At 35.2% G+C, this 23,095-nt stretch overlaps 2 protein-coding genes across 4 annotated transcripts in view; both read right to left on the reverse strand.

Annotated features, from left to right (window-relative positions):
* Positions 1 to 1,181: 1,181 nt before the first annotated feature.
* On the reverse strand, positions 1,182 to 3,872 carry LOC126924706 (leucine-rich melanocyte differentiation-associated protein-like). Of its 2 annotated transcripts, none has more exons than XM_050739496.1 (5): positions 3,706 to 3,872; positions 2,391 to 2,651; positions 2,008 to 2,268; positions 1,667 to 1,881; positions 1,182 to 1,542 (listed from the first exon to the last, which is right to left on the reverse strand). In XM_050739496.1, exons 2-5 carry the CDS (start codon positions 2,588 to 2,590, stop codon positions 1,481 to 1,483), a joined length of 738 nt encoding a protein of 245 aa, XP_050595453.1. In that variant the 5' UTR covers positions 2,591 to 2,651; positions 3,706 to 3,872; the 3' UTR covers positions 1,182 to 1,480. The 2 variants fall into 2 exon arrangements, with proteins under 2 accessions (XP_050595453.1, XP_050595452.1); XM_050739495.1 differs by lacking the exon at positions 3,706 to 3,872 and adding an exon at positions 3,188 to 3,670.
* Positions 3,873 to 5,695: 1,823 nt separating this feature from the next.
* Positions 5,696 to 23,095, reverse strand: part of LOC126924711 (calexcitin-2) — a 44,813-nt gene continuing 27,413 nt past the window's right edge. The window contains exons 1-7 of one of the 2 annotated variants that reach the window (XM_050739504.1): positions 13,312 to 13,338; positions 12,561 to 12,627; positions 9,151 to 9,203; positions 8,836 to 8,955; positions 8,481 to 8,595; positions 7,526 to 7,623; positions 5,696 to 7,436 (exon numbers count right to left, since the gene is read on the reverse strand). In XM_050739504.1, the coding sequence (XP_050595461.1) occupies positions 7,329 to 7,436; positions 7,526 to 7,623; positions 8,481 to 8,595; positions 8,836 to 8,955; positions 9,151 to 9,203; positions 12,561 to 12,618 (552 nt within the window). In that variant the 5' untranslated portion in view covers positions 12,619 to 12,627; positions 13,312 to 13,338 and the 3' untranslated portion in view covers positions 5,696 to 7,328. Of the gene's footprint in view, positions 7,437 to 7,525; positions 7,624 to 8,480; positions 8,596 to 8,835; positions 8,956 to 9,150; positions 9,204 to 12,560; positions 12,628 to 13,311; positions 13,339 to 23,095 lie in introns of those variants that run through there. The other variant, XM_050739503.1, reaches the window with a different exon arrangement.

The raw sequence follows: 23,095 nt of genomic DNA on the forward strand, positions 1-23,095 counted from the left end.
TTATCATTAGTTTATTTATAATAAAACGAATGTGGATATAATATGTACATCATAAATTGTGTATGTCGAGTAGATTATTATTATAATATCATAGACTGTTAGAAAAGAAACAATTCAGAAAATTGAATGATGCTTACATTTGACTCGTAAAGTCATCGTAATGAAAGAAGAGAAACATTCTGTCGTGATTCATTGAAGTTACAATGCTTTAATTTGCCACATGATATTACTGTATGCTTTATCAAGTCACCGTTTATTTGCAATATATTCTGGCGTAAAATGGAATTTACGACTTATCCCAACACGTTCAATAAACTTTCTTATCTTACACATGTTTACGACCGTCTGAGCAACGTTTCCTATTAAGGAACGAATATCGAATTAATCTCGAAACGATCGCACTCAAAGGGTTCACAATCAAAAAGCTTCGGAACAAAATTCTTATCGAGATATATGTCATTTCGAGTGTGTAAGATTTCATGCAAAATTAAATACAGATAGTATTTAAAATCGTCGAAGTTCATTAGCAAATTCCTATTATCTTTCTACTTCCTATTATTAATTATTACTAATTACATGCGCATACATATACATTGTTTCGATTATTCATCGCATATAACGAAGGCGTTAAATATAGATCGGCATCGTCGCTTACAAATTATTTCACAGATAACGAAACTAATTAAAAATTATATCACAAATCGGTAAAATCTTCGTGAAATTGAAACTTTAATCAAAATGTATCGTTTGAAAAATATGATTAAATATGTGAAAAAAATAACATCGTTAAATATTCTATTTTAACATTAATTATATTATGTGATATTATGAAATACAGTGCGCTGTAAATCTGTATCAGAAATTCGAGGCGTTTTATGGTTAATATATGGAATGGAAATAGGAAAGTCTCGTGGATATTTTAATAAATAAATTTTAGAACATTAGTTCCTTCAAATGAAATCATCGGAAGATGTCTATAACAAAAGGGCTATTCATATATTTAAACGTATCTGATTGAATAATGATTCAACAAGAAGGTCTAAAAAATGAAGAGAACAAAATATGAATTATACAAAAACATTAAATAATAGACAAATTAAATTGTTAAAATGTTCTAAAAGTTATTTTGAAAAACAAAAGATTGGGATAAATAGAAAGCTATTGATTAAAAACAAGCTGTATATAGTTTCGTAATAAGGACTTTTATTTTTATTTATTATAGTTGGTATTGGTATAAAATATTTCTGAAAAAATACAACAAGTATATGCGTTATATAAGTACGTAATATAACATTTACAAAAAGTCATTGCAAAATTAAACGTACGTAATTCCTGAATAGTTCAATTCTATTTATCAATAACAATTATTGTATAATTAAATACATTCTTGTTGAGTTCGTATGCATTGTAAAATTATTTTTTTCTATGTAAACAAACCAATTATATTAGTTAGATTAGACGCAATTTTTTCTATACTGTATTAAATTATACAATACACTTGTTTTGTTACTGCCCTATGTGGTTGCTTCTGTGTATTTGTTCCTATGTAAAATAAAAAATGTATATCTACCTTTCCACAAATATTTTTTACTGTGACAAAAATGAACAGCTTTCAAGCAATACCATATTACTAAGATAATACTGTCTTAAACAACAAAGTTTGTACCTCTTGGTTTCAACTTATAAGGCAGTGTAGGTTTTGAAAATATATTTGCAATTTTGTTGTGTAGATGTTTAATGCATTCTGGAAGAGGAGCATTTTCAGTTAGATTCTCTAACAGTGGTCGCTTGAAAAGCCTTTTTGCCTCCTGTCGTTGTTCTGGAGTCACAGCTCTATCATCCAGATGTACCAAATGAGGGAACCAAGATATGACGTATAACCTTTTTTTTATAAAAATATTTATAACAGTAAAGTATATGTAATCTGCGTGTTTTCGACGTATGTGATTATTATTTATGTTATTATTAAAGCAGTTGTGTATTTCTAATTGCTTTTTATGTTCATACCTGTATTGAAGATAGTCATAAAAGGTACCACCGTTTAAATAACTTGGTGCTGCCTTGTTTCCCATAAGGCACAAATATCTGAGGTTGGGTAGACTCTCATAGAGATTCTTAATAAATGGATACAATTCTTCTATATTATTATGATTTAACCACAGAAGCTGAAGTTTTGGCATATGTGGAAAAACTGTGTGATCATCTATGTTATTATGGTCTAGGTTTAAAGATGTTAAATTTTCAAATTCTGCCAAAAATTGTAAATTTCTAAAAGTGTAACAGGAAAAGAAATCTCATTCGATTGTATGGCTTTTGATCACTTAAACTTGAACATTAATTTATGCATGTATAATTATATTACATGCATAAATATGTCAAATAATACATACCTACTAAACTTATTATGACTAACATCCAGTGTACGGAGAGTATTACTATAATTTTCAATAATGTCAAATGGCATATAAAAAAGGTTTTCAAAAGCAAGTGATAAGGAATCAACAACATCTACCGATGGTTTATCTGAAGATAAAGAGTTTGAATGCCTACAATGTAAATCTACAAATATTAGTCTTCCTAAGGAAGTCATAGCAAGTTGTTCCACTTCGTCTGCTTCTTTTTGCAATTCTAACTCATTAGTGTAATCCAACCTGCAAAGAGGTTATTCTATTTAATGCAATAACATCCAATATTCTCTGATTCAGAGAAAAACTAAGGAAAAAAAAATTCTTTCGCACGTTTAATATCTTTTAAAACATTTTAATAACTGGTAAGAAATAAAAAGATATTCTCTGATATAAAATGTATACAACTTATATTTGAAAACTATATATTAGTATATGTATGACTAAAAGTTAACATTAAACTACAAAAATATTGATTATTAACATTAGTAAAAATTTAACACTGTGAACATTTTATTCCAGGCAGCTTACTTTTTTCCCCCTTTTTAGTATACATTTCTTTGAACACAGATGTGTTAGCTTATGAAATATGAAATTTCTAAAAGTTACATTACACATATACAATTTTGATAATCTTCTCATTTGTTAATACTAAGAAACCTATATGAACGTATCCATCTTAGAAAATTTACAAGTATATAAATTCTCAATGGACATCTTGGAATGATTAATAAGTTACTGATAAAAAGTCTCACGAAAACACACTTAATCATAATACTTACATTATGCCTCGACTTGTATCACAATACAGGGCAGTAACTTCAAACGAACAATCAACGCGTTAGGATCATGCAATACACTTTTCACTCACTACATTTACTTATACTATTCACCCTAACATTGGTTAAAGCTACAGCTTGCATTGAAAGATAATATTGCGTAAATAGAAGATCATGTAAGGCTGTAAGGCTTCAGTGTAATATGCAATGCATGTAGTGATTAGGTCAACCATAGTGAGTCTTCCTGCAGTTTGAATGATACTGAGCTCTCATCCGCGAAGATAGTACATAAAATTTATCGTTTATCTGATGGCAGTTAACGATAAGATATGGGCGAAACCGATTCGCACTTAAAATACTATCTGTATTGTGAGTGATTCGAACCAAAACGGGAAACATTGAGGTTAGAAATAGAACATTACATAATGTTTAAAATGCTAAGTAATGTATTAACAGCATAAGTGAAATGTTGATCATTAGCCAAAATGAACAAGTAAAAATATATAATACGAAGGACTTACCGAATTTTCCTGCATATCTCGTTTTCAAATCTTCTCACCAAATGAGATTATGAAACTTCGAACACTGTATTGTAGTGAGATGGTGCTGCGTTACCATTTCGAATACTTGTAAACTGTTAATATGGTTGAGAATCGAACGAAACGTTTTATGACATCGATTAATCGTTTTATCATTCTGTATTTTTCAATTTGACGGTAATCGTGCTCACGTCCCATTATTTTTTTTTATTGGAACGAGCTGAAACAACTATATTATTGCTGTTTAAAGCAATATGCGTATTATATAAAAATTTCTGATCTAAAGTTTAAATTTTTATATTTTCCACCCATTCGTTAATTTCTTCAGTAAAGTAAAAATGAAAATAAAGTAACGTTTGTAAGATATTTAATGATCTAAGACCATGATCTTAAGTTAGAATGCTATGGCTGTGGTAGATTTGTAGTTAGAATTTTCATATTTTTATTCGTAATATAAAAATTACGACATTCGTTTATATTATTTAATCGTGTATCAGCGTTTTCAAATCTAATTCGAGAAAAATAATACTTCTGCTAAGTTCTACCATCTACACACACGCACCTTAACCTTTATATCTATTTTTCCTGTATATTACGGCAAATAATACTATAATCCCTTTGTATTAATGTATTAAACAAATTTATATATGTAAAGCCATCTTTCTCTCACGTCTGAAAGATATATCTTACATCACAAAGATCTACCACAACCACAACATTATATTACACCAGAGAGATTATGCTAACGAAATACAAACAAAACATAATGGGAATAATAATTCATTATAGAGTTAAAGTCCATATACATGTTTATTTAAAGAGCTAATGTGCATTTAGTTTTTACATAACATTGCTCGTATCGTTATCGACACGTTTCACAGACAGTCAGTAACACCATTAATATCTACATATAAGCCATACGTCGAACAACAGTATCACACGTGTTGGCGACAATCGGCTGTCATAATTATCGTTTGTCTAATAAAATTCGTGACAAAAAATCTAACGACGGCTTTGTCTTTTTTCGTCGATTATTTTCTTTCGTTAGAACAATCGTTATATTAAACAATAGGTCAGGATTTATCGTCGTGTATAGCGCGGTTGCCTTTAACAGATTATGCCCGACTCTATATGTTCACAACACTTCGACGCGTGTATTTGCACGCGTATTTTCAACGGGCAGTGACTGATAATGAAAGCAAGCGCCAAAGCGAATTTTACAATACCGTCATGCCTTCTACGGTGAAATTTATGACGAGTATTTGAAAATTTTGCAACGACACGCATGCGAATAGAATATTCGTTCTGTTGCTCCTGTAACTCCACTCTCCCCTACAATTTAAATCACCTACGAGACAATTTGGACCTTCTTGCAACGTCTCGGCTCATTCTTAGTACGATAATCTATAACAAGTAGCGTTTCAATAACAATAATGTTTATTGTAATGCGATGTATCGAGATCTGGTTTTAATTAATGGCACAATAAACAGAAGATGGTTATTGGCGGTAAAATCTGCTACATTTCTGTTTCTTTTTCTTTCATTTTTATTGGAATCTTCATCTTCAAGTGAACCGACTTCAAGGCGCGCTTGTACTCTTGTTGATAAAGTGTCAGACGAGTCATTAACACATTCGATGCAAATTATGTGACGTATCTTCGTTCGTTTAAATTGTTTATCTTTTTCGCCCCATTTATTGCCTTTTTCCTTCTTGAAATCTTGAAAAAAGATATGTGATTTGCATTCTGTTTATTTTGTCATGAAAAATTATCTCTTTACCGATTATAGCTTCATTTATAAGAAATTTTACGTATATATCGGTCAAATCATATTTTAAATATTCCAAGAAAAAAAATAAATTACGTTACATTAACAACTAACACGAATGTGCGCGCGACAATAAGGTTTAATAAAATGTTATTCATTGTATCTATTTCGTGTTGTTTAAAAATCGAGGAAATCAATTGCCGTGTTATCGTTTTCAACTTTCTTTTATTGTACATTCAGAGTTACATGACAGGCTATATTAAGTCGCGGAACAACGTTGCTGTTCAATACTTTCAAGCACAAGAAAGTTTTCAAAGATACAACTAAACGTCTCACAATCGTATTCATATACACGTTCATGTTTTTTTTTTATTTTTTTATTTTCATAATTTCTCTTAAATAAAAGGTTCCGACGAACTGTTAATTCAGATAGAAAATATGAAAATATTAAATTTGTAGTTAAAGCATGTGTACCAATACGAATGCGAATATTTTAAATTTTATTCAAATTCGTTAAACTCCTAGTGCCCATCAAATTATTATTAACATTATAGCTATTATCTTGTCGCATATGTCGAATATTTTCTCTCCTTAATATTTATTCAATAACATCGACTATGGAAATGTTATTTAAAGAATTGAAGGTAATACAGAGAAAACTGTACAATAACATAATGTCAAAGTATCGGGCAATAGAAGACTAAGTGGCTTAAAACTGAAATACGTACCGGTATCGTTTAATTCTTCGATTCTGCGTCGTCGAGCCAACATCGATTAAACTTTAAAAACCTCATTAATTATGATTTATTGAAAACTCTGTCGTTCAAATATATATACACATATATACATACACATACATATATATATGTATATATATGTGTGTGTGTATATTCCTGTTGATATACGTGCGTATCTTTTATTCCTCGGTATAACAGCGTATATAATGCCTATACAAGACACATTTAGGGCAATATTGAAACTCGTTTAAAATATAATACTTCATCTCAGTGATATTCCTTACACGATAATTAAGCCAACATTTGTTTGATTAATCCGTCTCTAGTTTATTTCTGCCAATGATTACAAGAAGACATATTCATTTTTTTTTTTTCTTTTTAATTATTTTTAACACTGTTCCACGTTGATCTCTTCTTCAACGTTACACAAAAACGCTGGAACTATTTTATATTTTTATATATGTATATATATATGCGGGTATCTTTTGTTCTGAACAAATTTCGTTTTTAAACTCTGAAAATACCGTCTGTTTAACAATGGAGGGAGATATCTTGTTTGCCAGAGTCAAACGAAAATCGATCGTTCGATTTTTCATCACTTCGAAAGCACAACGATCTTGCCACTGGACGTGAAGGAGACTTGCACAGGTCACGATCATTATAGTTCGTTTTTCTTACATTTAAATACGCTACAGATACAAACATACAATGAGATTACATTTTAATCACCGCGAGCGTATCGCGCGCGGTAAAAGGAGTTTCGCTGTTGCGCGAACGAAATGATATTTATTTGTCAAACGCATCTTGATTCGTGAGCTGGAATCGCGCAGACGATTATTTACAATCGTCGAAAGAAAAAGGAAGGAAATGAAAGAACAATCGATCTGTGCAGATGATGGTAATCCTACGAATGGTTTTTAAGAAATTAAATATTTGCATTTTATTATTCGTTGTCGAACAAAAAGAGCTTGGCTTGTCTCGTAATCTGGGGCTCGAGTAAATTGACCGTGAGAAATCAGTTGAATGAAGAGTAGAATGCGACGCAAGGGAATATAGTATATATTTATGTACGTCGGTCGGTTTTCCGCGAGGCAAAGCGAGTTAGAAGGAAGTTTTTCCGAAAATAAAGTTTCCGGCTGCGGTCGGCTCGTCCGAGGAGAAATATTGCTTCCAGAGGTTGGTGAATTTATCCCAGGTAATTTCCTGACCCTGTACAAAGAGAAACGATTCAATGGAATTAATGTTCCGCCCCGAGGGTCGTATCCTTTGTACGAATCTGTCGCGTGATTTTCACTTACGACTCCTAATTTTTTGAAAGCCTCCCTGGCCTCAGCCTCTGCGACACCGTGGTATCTGCACACGTTACAGAATTCGTTCTCGTCGATCGATTTGTCACCTGACCAACAGAAAACGGCACATTCTTTTGGTTAATCGTCAATTCTCCCATCGAAAGTGACATTAAAGTAACGTTATAACATTTGTTTATTTCTAAGCGACAAATACCTTATAGCTACGTAGAACTTTCTTAGAACGATCTTCAAATAAGAATATCTTTACTTGATTTACCAGATTTGTTTCAAGTGGGTAGATCAATATAAAAAAGAGCGTAATACGTAGTATCGTGAAATAATCGTGTAAAACTTGATCAATTTGTAAGGAGTACGGAGTACAATGCAAGTAAAGGAGGAAGATGCTGAAGGGTTGGGAAATCCCCATGGATCATCGGGTCCAGCGACATGCCCCTGGCCCTTTCGGAAAAGGGGTACTTGGATAGGCCAACGTGACCATATTTGGTCCTGGACGATTGTAAAAACGTGCGTGTGACGGGAGTAGGGAAATCGTTGAAAAGGGACATTTTGTCGGAAAAGGTTGTTGTTGTGGTTAGTCGTTACGAGTTGATTTAGTTGCTCTAGTTGTAATACATTAATTTATTAGGAAATAGTTCTAGTTAAATAATCATAGTTTTCTGTTCTATCATTTGTAAATAAATATATAAAATGAAATCACTATAAGTATGTACGAGTATACTCGTATGTAAGAAGCGAAGGTATTTCTGAAATTCAATATCGCAGGACTTGGTAAACAAGCTTCGAATATTTTTGTATTGATCATCATTTATTATTTTGAAAGTTTCTGTATGGCGTGGTTGCGAAATTCTTTCATAAATATTTAACGAAATTTCTGAAGATATTGGAAAAAGTGTATCCCAATTTTTTTTCATGATTCTGGGAACTGAAAGCATGATAAACTTACCAGATGCATCGAACAACTGGAACGTCACAGACATGTATGCTTGTTGCCATTCGGATGGGTTCGATGGATTTTTTGCGTATTCTTCCCACAGTGAAAACCATTCATCTCGACTAACCTGAAATAAACAGGAGAAACGGAAAGTATGAGTCAGATGTTTCTGCTCAGATCTTCTAACAAAAGCAGTTTTGAGTCGTTTCTTTCGAATATGTACAGCAAAGTTCCACTGGAATTTCAACAATTTTACATCACTCGACGAAACGAAACGAAACACGTGTAATTAGATCTTTAAAATATAATTGAGATAGAAGATCGGTACAACTATAGTAAATTTTATATTCGATAGAAATTCGTTTACCTGACCGTCTTGATCCGTATCAGCTCCTTGCCTTAAATTATCCCACATTTTAAGCAAAGTATCCCTTATACTTTGAGCTTTGGGATTATCGGCGGACCAACCTCTGTTCTCATTGATTCGCTAAAACAAAGTGAAAAGAATCGTGAAAATATCGTTTTCTAAAATATGAAATAAGTTTGAAAAACGTAACTCTTGTCTCTACGAAAGAGTTGAATATTTGTTACTATATTTCAACGTTACTCTTTAACTAACTGTACCGTTTCTTCGACGGTCAAAGCTGAAAACGACTAAATAATAAAATATCGATATGCTTACTTGTATAGCAAGATCTAGATCCTTCTTATCAATTGCACCACTTTGATTGACATCTAGGAACATAAAAAGAAAGCATAGATATAGATGTTATTTTTAATAGAAAGTAAGATAACAAAATAGCGAAAATTCCCTTCCGATCCGACTCTGTCCACTCCATTAACCTTTAATCAATGAAAGCTCGAAGCTATCGTGAACAACTATAACGTAGCTCGTAGTTCGTTCGACTGGTACAGTCGGCGCGAGCCATTACTATCCTCGATATACGACATGACTGAATCTTCTCAGAAATTGGGCAGACAGAAGGGAAAGACAAGGTGAGAAAGAAGTACATAGTTGGTATTTGGCACGAGACCAAGGGAAAAAATGGTAGTGGAACGTACAACGTTTGTGTCAAAGGCATCGCCGCATTAAGTTGACACCGACCATTTGAGATAGCGTTAGCCTCGTCAGCTTATCGTTTCGCACGCGTCGATGATCGAAACAAAACCTTTCCGTGCCTCGTTGAAAACTTTTCACAGGGGAAAAGGGACTCGATCACGTAGGCAGAACACGTGACAAGGAATCGATGTAATGAAATATGGGTATGAATAAGATAAGGGTAGCCAGAGGGGTGGTATTTTGGCCTGTATCCAGCAAGAACTGTGTGCAAGATCTGACGTTAGACCGGTGGAAAGGACGGTCTCGTCGATCGTGCCATTCATCGCTCAGAGCAAGGTCGTTGTCGTCCTCGCGACGTTTGAATCGGACGTCATTAGTTTTCGCAAAGTCGACCCAATTTCGCAAGTCGACTTTTCTGCCCCTTTTCAGGTGTCACCTACTATCCTTAGATTCCTCCGGGATTCATCCCGTTTATTAATTCCAATTTTGCCGAGCGAACCCTTTCTCTTCCGATGCTTTTCTACTTATTTCGCCTACTGTTCCTTTCCGTCTCCATTTTTCTTCTTTTTCTCGCTTTCTTCTATTTTTCCTGCTCTTTGTTTATATTCTCTTCTGCGTGGTTTTGCCTCGGTCGTCTTATCAAATAGTGATTACAATTCAACGATGTAAAATATAGAATTCCGAAACCCGACGGCAGTCAATTTTTACCGAGGTCACGATGAAATAATTTAGCAGAACGAACGATTGGGAACACGCTAGATATCTGGTGGTTCCGTACGACGCTAAACTATGGGGATCTTTTATCTGATGTTAAATTGATTAGGAGGCACGTGTATCTGTCTAATATAGCTTCTACGCTACGTTTTGACCTAGTATCGGAATATCGTGGAATAATTCTCGTCAACCTTTCGTTATTATTTTGCTGCTTTGTATTTAAACAATTTTCCGAATAACGTGGAACTTGGAATATATACTTTAATTTACAGCGACTGTACGAAGTTTACAAAAAGACAATTCTACCGAATCACGCACGAAACAACAGTTCTCTCAAGGAAGAATATATCTAAATTTTTACCTCGATAATTAGAAAAGTCCAGAGAGAATTATTTCACGAAACACAGGGCAATCGTAAATTACGTAAAGATTTATTATTGCAAAGCAGCCTGTCGAATTAATGTATTTATTGTCACGATCAAATCAAATCAATCACGGCAAAATCGAGCGATTCGGCTCCATACGTATAAACCACTAGTTTTCAAACGAAGATTCGCAATTCATCGCGTCGTTCATGGCTTCTCTGGGTCACGGTGAAATACCGTATCGACAACGAAGAACAGCCCCGCAGGATATGTTTAGCAGTCGATCGACGGTCAAAGAAGGGAAGAAAGTAAGGGGCTAATGAGGGCCACGAAGCGTGTACACGCCTGTGACCTCCACACGCTCCACACAGGCAGCCTCATCGTCGCATAGCGCGACTGATCGTGCTAACGCAGTTCCCGATGCGCACGTAACCACACTTACCGATTCTATTCGCAAGTTTCGTTCTCTAATTACGCGTGAAATTTACGTCAGTCTATTATTCGCATCCGCTACACTGTCATCATCCGTGAGAAGTATCTATGCGTTATATACACATGCAAAGGTACTTTCAAAACTTTAACGCTGGAAGATACCCTGTCAGAAATTTTGGCGCTTGTACGCGTCTACGTGAATGGCCTTTCTCGAAAATACACAGAACTACGAATAAGTCGTATGAATGATTGCTCGCGAGTTACACACACGACGAACATAGAAACATTGCACCGGTACGATAGGCGTATACGGTGAACGTGTAATTTCAACGCGACAAGACATCCCCCTTAACCGCGTCCATTGTTTATCTGCTGCTGTTCATACCATAAATAGGTGTCCAGCCTGACTCACTTTTGCTCAACCACGCCAACACATAGGTGCCATAGAGAGACCGAACAAAACGGCCCTGTATAGCCTTGATTCCGTTTTCAGCCCCCAAAAATACCCTCGAGAGGATGTCGTCTACTCTTCCTCCTCCAACCTTTCCGGACCGTATTTCATTTCGCTGGAAGCAGCGTGAATGTTCGCGCTGCTCTCCGCGATAGCCCCGAAAGGGGCCACCAATGGAAGAAGATTGTTAGCTGACCCGACTCGATTCGTGAAAGAGCTACGAGAAACGCGTTAAGATCCAGGGAACGACAATCGGTTTTGTTATTTCGTTACCAGGCAACTGACGACGCTTCTCGGGGAAAAATCGTAACCGATTCGCGATGGAAGCTTAACTATACCAGTCTCGTGGTTGATGGTCGTGAACGTTGGTTCTGATAAGGTGGCCATGAAATTTTCTTGACACAATTAGGTGCCGTTAGGGATGCGTGATGATCGGCATGAAATCCGATTACTCGGAAGCTTAACGATCATGTTTGATATCGAGGAAAACTTTGAACGTGGAATGCGTGGAATGAATTCGTTTAAACGGATTTTTCCCCTATCTTTGCTCTCTCTCTCTTTTTTTTTTTTAGTGTTTCTAGTTGAAGAAAAATCCAATTAAACCTGTTATCTGATAAATTTGCTTTGGTGCTGAAGAAATGTGGAACGTATTGATTTGTTCTTTGTACTATACGGCGATTACCTCGGAGGGAATGTAAACGAAAATGAATTTTAAACGTGGCTTTGAAATAAATTGCTTTGAAATTTTGAAAGCAAACGTCTTGCTAGATTGTCGACCAGGTTTTACGTCAGACTATACGCATAGTACGGGACGCAACAAATTAATTAAAATTTGTCATTCTAACGCAAAGACTAAAAGCTAGCAGCTTCTCTTGTAAATAGATTGGTCGATGTCAATGGGACGGCTCAACGATAGGCGAAGATAATACAGCTATAAGCATAAAACGGAATAAAACTTAACTACGAGGATAATCGACGTGGATCTTTCAAGTTGACACTGTGGAAAATTAGGATTTTATAAGATCGACGCAAAGTACGAAGGCTATCAAGACAATACGTAGTATACTCACCGAAAAAGGTGTTGAAAACGTAGAGTAATTTCGTTTTACGGAACTCTGACAGTGGCATCTTGTCAATCTGCAACAGAGAGGAACAAGGGAGTTGTTAAGCGTGTCCGTACGTTCGTGTGTGTCATGTTAATATTCATTCTCCGATCGAATGACGATCAGGGTCGATTGTCTCGAGCGACCGACCCTTATTTTATCTCGTCAGTAAAAAGTAACCGCGGCTTGCTTTTTATCGAGCTGCTTTGTACAACGCCTCGATATTTACAAGGCCGTCGTGAAGACACAAAGTCAGCTTAATTCAGGTACATCGACAGGTGTTTTCCGATATCTGGACAATAATTAAAAACTTTCGAATCTTATTTTCGTGACAGTCCTTCGATTCGCTAACGAGCCTTCTTAGACATGCGACCTATTTCAGATAATAATGAGAATTCTTCAGACGTTTGAATTACTAATTGAGAAAATTATTCATTGTTACTAAAATATTCATATTCGATATTCCACAATTATCCACTATCGTGGTGTTAGTATACTCTACTAATAAAGGAATTGAAATAATTGTAAACAATTGCCCTGATATCTAAAGTGTCTAATTTATGCTTGTATATGGCTGCTTTGATTTAACAATGGCACAACTCAAAAAATGTAAAGTCTAGAGCGTTAAAAAATTTAGGAAGAGATGTTCGCGAGTCATTTCAACGACATTATAAGGCTGACTTAACACAAGATACGCCACTATTCGCGAAAACGATACCTTCCACTTGTAGCGTCACAAAACAACTGAAGATGTGCCAGTGTTGTTACTTACTGGCCTTGGAGCAAGACTAAAGCCAGATTGATGGCGACATAAGCGATCATTTTTCCCCCTGACGCGGAACTAATAGAATTATAGATACATCGTTTTACATGATAAAAGTATTATAGAAACATAAGGTAGAATTGTTCTTTTCACTGAAAGCAAATATGAACTTTTCTGAGTTGTGCCACTGTCGAAGCGAAGCAGCGATATCTTTACAACGAAAGCATCGAACATGTTTATTCAAGAAAAAAGAAAAATTCGATCAAATGAATTGTCTCCTGATTATTTTAAGCGAGATACGAGAACTTTAACGAGGAGTTTACAAATTGTTCAACTCTTATTCTACGAGACGTGGTCTTACGTTTATTCGGCGGAGAAATTTTGGAAAAATAGCTGCTGGTCCTTCCTTTTGCCCCAAGCCGAAATGACTGACATACTCACAGTAGGCAACCCTTTATATAATAAGATTTAAAAGCCTTTCCTTACCGAAGATAACGCGTCTATTTGAGCGTTTAATGACGTACATTTCGCTATAATGCCACAATAATACTGTAGATGTAATTTAAGATATCTGCAAACATCAGAAATGTATTATTGACCGTAATGTGACGTAAATTATGCTCAAGTGATTCACGCGGAACGAAACATTGCTCGGAGCCTGTTCTTTCCCTTTTCGTCGAATCGTATGTACCTGGTACCATCGATCATCGAATTTTACATGCGGTATAATATTAATCGCATTAATAACGATTCCATTCCGATCACGCATTCCTATGTAAGATACAATGGTAATTCTCCTTTATCGAATATTTGATCAACCTCTGACGTATTTAAGAAGAATCGAAGTATATCTGAATGCTTTGTCGCAAACGTATTAAGCAATTAGGGAAAAATCTACTGCCTGGTTGCGAAACATAATTTTCATCATCTGTCAAGTTATCACGTGCGCTGAATAAATTTGTTACGTTTATGGTTACCGGTTTCCTTGAATCTCACGCATACATATTTTATTGACTATTTTCTCCAGCTTCTTCAGTGAATATCTAGTAGTTTATGATAATAAACTTGTGGAAATAGCTTCTACGATATTTATCGTATTCATCTTTCATTCATGATTTATAGTGTCTTAATTTGTTATACGTAGAAAATATGCGAGTATCGATGATAATTTCCACAGTAAGATATTTTAGAATTTATCAAGATAAAATTAGAATCTTTGACATTGATCAAAGTCAAAGTAATTCTACATTTACGCTTTAAAGCGTAAGCCATAAATCCCCTATTTTAAGAGTGGAAACTTTTCCCTTTCTCTATTGGTTTTTCTTCTGGCGTTTCTTATTACCATTTTCTCGTAATGTTCAATCATCGTTCACTGTAATTTGCACACGTGATATTCAGTTTAGAGAAAGCAGAGATCAATTAACCTCGTAATCCAATTACCACCTATTATATAATAAGGACGTTCGTGGTTAACTTGCGCTAGAAAATCCGAGCAACGATCCTTCTGCACGATGTGAGCATTATTAATCGTCGTATGACTTGTAATAAATAAAAAATAATAACAAGTAATCAGCCCTGATAGCTATCTATTGAAAAGAGCCACAAGAAAGTAGCTACAGCCAACATTGTAATCGTGTATAACTGTATATCATTAGAAGGTGGTATCGCGTCAAGGTGAATGTTGACGTCAATCTTTAAAGTGATTAACGCTGCACGGTAATCTTTTCATTTGAAAATGTCCGTGCTTGTGAACGTTTCCACGTAACTCGTCGTTTATCAATTTTCCAATCAACACTAGCGAAGATTTTACGATCTAAGAGCTCCTTTCACCGTTGATGGTGTATGATACATTATCTTCTAATTTGATAATAAGTAAATTGACCGCGAACTTTGTTGAAGTCGAACGGTTAGCGAATTTCTGCCATCGTTCGAATAGTTTAATAGCAACTTCTAGTCGCCATTATTGGCCGTACAAGTGTTGCTGGTTTGCAAACAGCTCGCCACGACTTGGAACTGGTTAACTTGTAAGCAATTTCCCCATTGATTGAACTTGACTGTAAACTGCAATAGTTTGTGTCGATTCCTGTACGCAAATTTTTTCAAATTGATTAATTAACAAGTGGGTAAATAGAGTAGTTTGTTCGTGTGTATTATGGTGGATCAATTAAAATTGTAGATAATCAATTTGCTTGAATGTAAGCGCACTTGTATAGTTGAAGTTTCCTCCCGTTTATGTCGTGTGTAAAATAACAGATACTTTGAAACAATTTTTGTTTTTTTTTTTTTTTATTCTCGATCCTTCAACAGCCATACAGAAATTTAATTGAAAAAAATTACTTCGTGAAAAAATGTTTTCGGTCAAGCTATTATCCTGCACTGCACTTCCAGTCAATTCTGATCAATAACTGTGAAACTTGATAACAATGTGAAAGTCCTTCCACCACCAAAAAAAAAAAAACAAATAAAAAATAAAAACATGGAGAAAAGAGAAAACTTTTAATAATTATAATTATCGCAAATCGATAAAAGCTTTCAATACACGTCATAAGCAAAAAATGAAGCGTGAAGTAAAAGAGATAATAAGCCGATAAATTGTTGTGCTTGAAATTCGGCGACGTCTGCAAGATAAGGCAGTCAGACAATATGGCGATGCAACACAAAGATCCAGAGTAAGCTTTAAGTCCATTGTTTCCACTAACACTATGAACAACCTCGATTCTCTAGCAACGTAAAATATACGCGAAACCAGCCCCTACGTTGCAGTCTTGTTATCTGCTGCTGCCAATATATCAACCTGTCAATACGCTAAATATTGTACAGATTTGATGAGATACACACGTATATACGTGGATCTCCAATAAAAAACCATCTCAATGATTCTCGTGGGCTGTACTATAACTTGGCCACTATATTGGATTATTTTCTACACTTTTTTTTTTCTCGTTCATTTATTCGCTTTTTATTTGCTGCTCTTTTGTTACTGGAATTGATGCATCGGATAAAATATTTTAGAGCTTCGAATGGATATGAGTAAAATGGGACGATATCGATTATAGACTTGTTGAAACGTAAGTTATCAAAAGAGCTCTTGTTTGTGCGTATTTCCAACGGAAGCCTGCATCATACGTCGATACGTGTAATTAATATTATAATTAATATCGAAGGCTCATTTACGATTTGACAAACTAGGTATTAAATCTGCATATCGTAAACCTTTATCGCTAAATAAAGACGCGACCGTGAAACATTGAAAGGGTATAGTTTATTTTTAGCCCACTGGATATGGAATTTTATTGGTGGAGCAATTACAAGATAAAGTAACGTAGGAACATACCGTGTCATCAATCGAAAGAGAAATATAATAGATAGGTTACGATGAAGATAGATATAGATAATTTTCTAAGTAGAAAACGCAACGACTATTTGTACTTCCATCCGACGACTAACTTTCATTTTAGGATACGTGTGTTTATTTCCTACGATATTTATTAAAACAAAGTAAATGAAGTTTCCCATCAACGTAACGTTTTACGTTGTTGTACAACGATTGATATAAAAATTCAGTTTCAAATTAGCTTCGCGACTCATTATTCAAATCTCTGGATTAAAATATTTCTCGGTGGAGGGCAAAAGTACCTAATCCCGGTATAGTTATGGTCCAAGTTAGCAGAAACTCGTAATTACCAAATGGGAGTTTACGTTATTATTAATTTCAGTATTATTACAACCAAAAAGTAAACGTACTACCCTGTTATTTTGAATAAAAGCAAATGACACATTACACATGGTGGAACATTTTTATATACAAATATTTAATACCAGAGTCAGAAATGTTCCAAATGGTAATATTATTTGTAAACTGTTTTTTTTATTCTCTAATATTATCGTCATCGTAAAATTCTAGTTAATAGTATATAATATATCTCTAATATTAAATAATAATAATCTCGCTTGACAAGAACTTCTTCCCGGAGGAATTTTTTCAATTCTGAGAATAGATGGGAATCAGCGATAAGTATATAAATCTGGCAAATAACGTTGCTGAGGTAATAAATTGTATTTTAAGATATGACACCTGTATAGGGGTATGCATTATCTTGTTAGAAGATGACGTTTCTCTTTGCTAAACTTGGTGAAATTATTTGATGTTTAATATACATATACAGAGTGTCCCGCGGCATCGAGCAACCGATTCAGCGATGGATTCTGGACACGAAAACAATAAGAAAAGTTCGTAGAAACGTATACTCTGTTTGATGTTGTTTGCGAGTTATAGCGAGTTTTATATTGGAATAATTCTATCGAAAGGTAGAAATAGTTGAAGTAATTTCACCTACTCATTTACAAATAGAATTCGATATCTAACGAACAATAGGTGGAGAAATGTCTAACACATATAACACATTGATAAAACGTCTGCAATCTTGTCTCCTGTTCGAATGCAAAAGAGGTCATTTCGAATATCTCTTGTGTAGGTATGCAGATACAGTTTGTTTAAGAAGAAACTCGCCATAACTCGAAAACAGGATGAAATAGTTCTCTATGAACTTCTTTTTATCGTTTCCATGTGAAGAATCTACCACCGGAGCGGTTCATACGGCAAATGAATATCCGTTGCACTAAAAAATCCAAAGCTGCTGTTACTGCTATACTTCGTTCCAAGAAATTTTCAAACGAGCCATATATTTCGGGATTACTTTTTAACGTTCTTTCTTTATTACCACAAGTTCTATGACGTAGGATTTACAATAGTATTTCTTTGAAAAAAATCCTTATGTGAATAAAAATTCCAATTTCTTCCACTTGCAACTTCTTTCCTCGATCACCGTACGAATCGTCGAAACTGGACGAGAGGCGCAAATACGTAAATACACGTACACGTATTTCTGTGCTACTAGTAATACGATTTACATATCTCAGGGAATAAAATATCTCGGAGAAATAAAATTTTACCGATCAAAAGTCGCATGATGATTCGCTCGCAAGGTGTATCACGCCACCTGTATGGATATTATAACGAGCAACGAAAGATATAAGCGGGTCGAGAGAGTTAGAGCTATAAAGGTCGAACTGTATTATGGATTTTCCACGCAAAGTCCGCGAAACGGAAAAACGATAATGCGTGCGGCTTGTAATGTCGATCAAAGCAAACGATTAGACGGTAATACATATTGGATAACGTTGTAGAAGTTAAAGCAGAGCGATACAACGTAAAGGTTATTTTGTTATTTCCTTTTCACTTCCTTTTCTTTCCTTTTTACATGTCAAAAAATAAGTGGGAAGAAATAAAATTTTACCGTATGGATTCGGATAGAAAATATTAAAATATGTTTCCTGTCTTCTTTATTAATTGTGTCCGTATCTAGCAAGAGACGCATAACGCATGATCTATTTCTTTCGTCAGTCGCTTTCAGTGTTTAATTAAAATCGTGTTCAATTTAGTGTAGAATGCATGGCCGTTATCACTAGAATGATCGTATTGTCTCTATAGTTTCGTTTCGTCATGCGGAAAATCCAAAGGCATATGCGAAATCGCTAAAAAATAATGAAATACAAGACAGGAAGTCTAAAGTGAAATTTTTCGATTCCGTGTATTTCCTTATGCTACTGAGTTATTAATGTGATTTAATTTTTATCGTATACATATGGAAATTACAGGTGCACTTGTTTTATCCGTTTTTAAGGAAATGTGCGTTAAGTACGCTATGTACAACAAAATTGGTATAACAAAATTTTCATAAAACGCACAAGTATGGGGCGCGTGGATATGTTTAGTGTTTTCGTTTTAAAATTAACGTCACAGATATCGCTAGTTTACCGCGAAATGTCGATAAATACGATTTAATGAGAAAACTAGGAAATCCGGATCAATTTGTTTTTCATTAACAGTGAGTTTACTTGAGTAAAGGAAATAAAACAAGTTTTATTTGAATCTAATATTCTTCATCGCTTCCAAATTTAATGGAACTTTTTCTTCTTTGCATTTATAAAATAAACGTTTAAACATTTATACGTAACTTTAACGTACATTGGTTTAAAAAATTAATTTGATCATTTCTTTCTTTCAAAAGCCTTTTTAATAAAGAATTATAGCTTGTAACAGTTCCTTTTAAAATATCATATTTAATACTTTTCACGCTCTCTCTATATATGGTGGCGATTAAAACAAAATTTTGTATACAATTAATTTTATATCTAAATACCATCGATTAAATCAAATGTGTTTTTAACGTTCAAGCTACGTGTTACGTTTTAATTATCCTTAGTGACAACCGCGATATAAGCTGCTTAATCGCGATACGAAAATTAAAAACATTTCGTTTCTATCAAAGTTGAAATCAAAATTATGTATTAATAGTTAGTAGTACGTCATAAACTTTCATCGATACGAAACGAAATTGTCATATTTTAATTTTTTCTGGCGATAATTGCACGATACAAATAATCGCTAGTGTCGTATACGAAGCGAACACTTTTCGATTACATTTGCATTAAAACCACGCAAATCTTCGTTTATACGGAACGAATTCCCTGGAACTTTCAATCTCGTCGATGGTAATCAATTTCAGCAATTTAATCTCGCACTGCGCGCGAGCTAGGAACTTTGCAACGCCTCTTAAAACGAAAATCTCGCGTCGATACTTAGGTACGACGCGGATATTTGTCGCGACGAGACTATTAGAATTTCAATTTTCCCGACGATAATAGTTGTGCGTGTAAGGAGAAAGAGCATTTCGCAGAATTTTCACGGAACTACCTACACTTTCCGTTGTGTTCGGCGGGGCAGTTTTCATGATCGTGCCTCCAGTTCGAGCGACAAATGAAAAATTTCAAACGAGAAAGCCTCTTATTCCATGCTACGTCTTACTAACGCTCGCAAAGGAATGAAAGTGCAAATTAAATTGCGTCTCTTGCAGACGATAAAAAATATGAAAGTCTCGTCGAGCTACGGCTCTCCCCTATCCTACTGATTATTACAATTGGAATAAGATGGAAACTTATTCTTAGAGGAAGAAACGTTGTCGTTAATAAAATAGCTTTGCGTCGTAGGTTCTTTCTTCTTCAAACAGGTATCTTATAAACTGGGAAGGCGAAAAGGAACACGAAAGGGGTCGCAAGACGATCCTTACGAGAACTGGATTCCATAGCGTGTCGAATAAATCACCGACGGCCATTAATACTCGACAAACAAAATAAGCAAAACGTTCCGAGCAATTTCATTTCCAGTTTGGATTGCGTTAACGAACGTTTTATGATTTGTCTACATGGTCAAACGACAACGTGAATTTATACTCCTTTCTCGTTTCAAACATATCCTGCGATATGAAACGTTTCTACGTCTCGTATGTGATTGGTAAAATGGAGAAGTTAGATTAGCGAGACGAATTAAGTATTTAAAATCAGACTTTAGAAATAATCGGACAATTTAGGAAGTATGTAAATGGCGGAAGTTCGTAATATCACGAGCCATACTCCTAGCGATATGGGGTTGGTTTGATTGCCTAGAATTGATCACATTTTATTATAAATTTCACAGGAATAGATAGATGTATGTATAAATGTGAACGAGCTAATACGTAGTCGCCAAGAAGTAATAATTTTGAATAAATCTGCACGTTACATGTCTTCATAAATATGCCAAGCGAAGAGCTCATATTCTAGTTATTAAAAGAATCTGCAGACAGTGAGGCGATGAAAGTCTTTATCAACACATTTATGTGAATGATAGAACTTCATTTTCTCTACATGTAGAAGAATGTCTTAGCTCAAAGTATCCACTGGTTTCTCTCGTGAAAACAATATTTCAAAGCAAATCTCCAGTGGTTTCAATATACTGCACCTTCGATCCTAGCGGAAGAAAAATTAGTTTGACTTTTTAATGCGTTAGTCTAACACCATCGCTGATAAATATCAGAGTTATGGAAGCATCCTAGGTCTGTTATAGGAGAATAAAAATTATATTATGTCTGTTTCAATTTCGCAAATCCGTTCTATGGAGGAAAACGCGTGCACTTTCCAAGATTATTATTATGATTTATTTAACAACATAATAAAAATTACATACGATATTTTTTTAGATATCGCTCTCCTATTGTCGCCTCATAAACAATTTTATAGGGATTGCCTCTCGGCTGAAGAAATCCCTTGAGCGATAAAAGAATTGAAAGTTGTTTACACGAGGCGGTCGTGATATTGGCAGCTGACAGTTACAAAATAAGAAGATGGTGAAACTTTGCAATCACTAGTTTCCGCAAAAGCTATTAACAGCTAATGATGTGCTGTTTAAAAAGCAAGAACTATAAAACCTATCTGTTTTAACGTTTCGATAAAAAAAAAAAAAAAAGATGAAACTGTATAAAAATTATACCTTGAACGCGATTCGCAAACTTTTCATTAATTCGTGACAATTCAATACGATCTTTCAAACAACGAAGTATTCGTACAATCAACATCGCCAATGTTTCCTTCATCGATGATAATTTTTCCAACGAGCTTCTCAAATTCTAAACGACGAATTCCGGACGATAAAGGAATCTGTCGTTCAAATCTAGAATTTCTTGTTTCTAGAAGCCCGTATAATCTGTACGGTCGTTCTAAAAAATGGCATCAGCGAAAACAAGGGAACGAAAATCCTGAAACAACGCACGCGTATTCACCGTCCTCGAGGCGTAACCTCGAGAGAGGGAAGCATTTTTCGTTTCGCGGAATGGCATTAGCTCTCATTGAGGGTATTAAAGCGTCGCAGGAATAGCGATTGGCCTTAAATGGAGCGACCGAGAGAGCACGAGCCCAATCGTTGTCGTTCTACACAAACGAAGCCGGAAGTTTCATTTGAATCGTGCCGTGTTTATCGGTCACCAGCCGAGCTGGCAACGACGCGACGGTGAATAAAGTGCACGTGCTCCTTGGCTCCGAGTTAAGAAGCTTACTAAATTATGGCCCTGCGATTCGCTGCGTTTATCCGGGGCGACCGTGTCTCGCTGGCACAGCGCTACGGCATCACCAAGTGTCGAAGGATAACTGCGAATCTGCGTTAAGGGTTCTCTTTTCACTGGCAACCAGGCGACAGCTGCACGAGATTTACGTGCAAACGAGAGCTAACGATTTCGGCTGTTTCGCTCCCGACCGTGAGGCTACCCTACCAAACTTCCCCCGATTCTCCTTCCACGATGTTCCAGAGGCGGTAAGAAATGGGATTGTCGTCTATACTACAGCTCGATGATGAACGGGAATTTGTACGTGCCATGCAGTTTTCATGCTGCGGTTGATCGTTCATTCTGAGATTTAAAAAACTATTCCGTTGTACATGCTACCCTTAACCCAATACAGACGCTGTTCCAGTAAGTGTTTTTAATCATGTCACACGGTATACATTTATTTGTAAATAATTTTGCGTATAACGTTAATTGGTTCTATGTATTTATCTATTAAGGAGTATTACAAGAGTACGATATACTGTGTAAATAAGTTATTACGTTTGGCTATGTGTATCCTAATTCGTGTTACTTCCGAGGAGATAAACCTCACTTTCACGGCTAATGATGATATATGATCGAATTCTGTAGGACGAATTAGTGTTACATAACTACTTCGATCGTTGATAGGAGGAACGTATTACCATACGTGCGAAGACGTATTAATATGTAAATAAATATTCATCAAATTAACATAATAACCTACGGTAAAATACACAGGAAATATGTACACGAAATTGACCGATCAAGAGGTAATCAAAGAT

The sequence above is a fragment of the Bombus affinis genome, chromosome 15 (genome assembly GCF_024516045.1).
Source record: "Bombus affinis isolate iyBomAffi1 chromosome 15, iyBomAffi1.2, whole genome shotgun sequence".
Classification (NCBI taxonomy): domain Eukaryota; kingdom Metazoa; phylum Arthropoda; class Insecta; order Hymenoptera; family Apidae; genus Bombus; species Bombus affinis.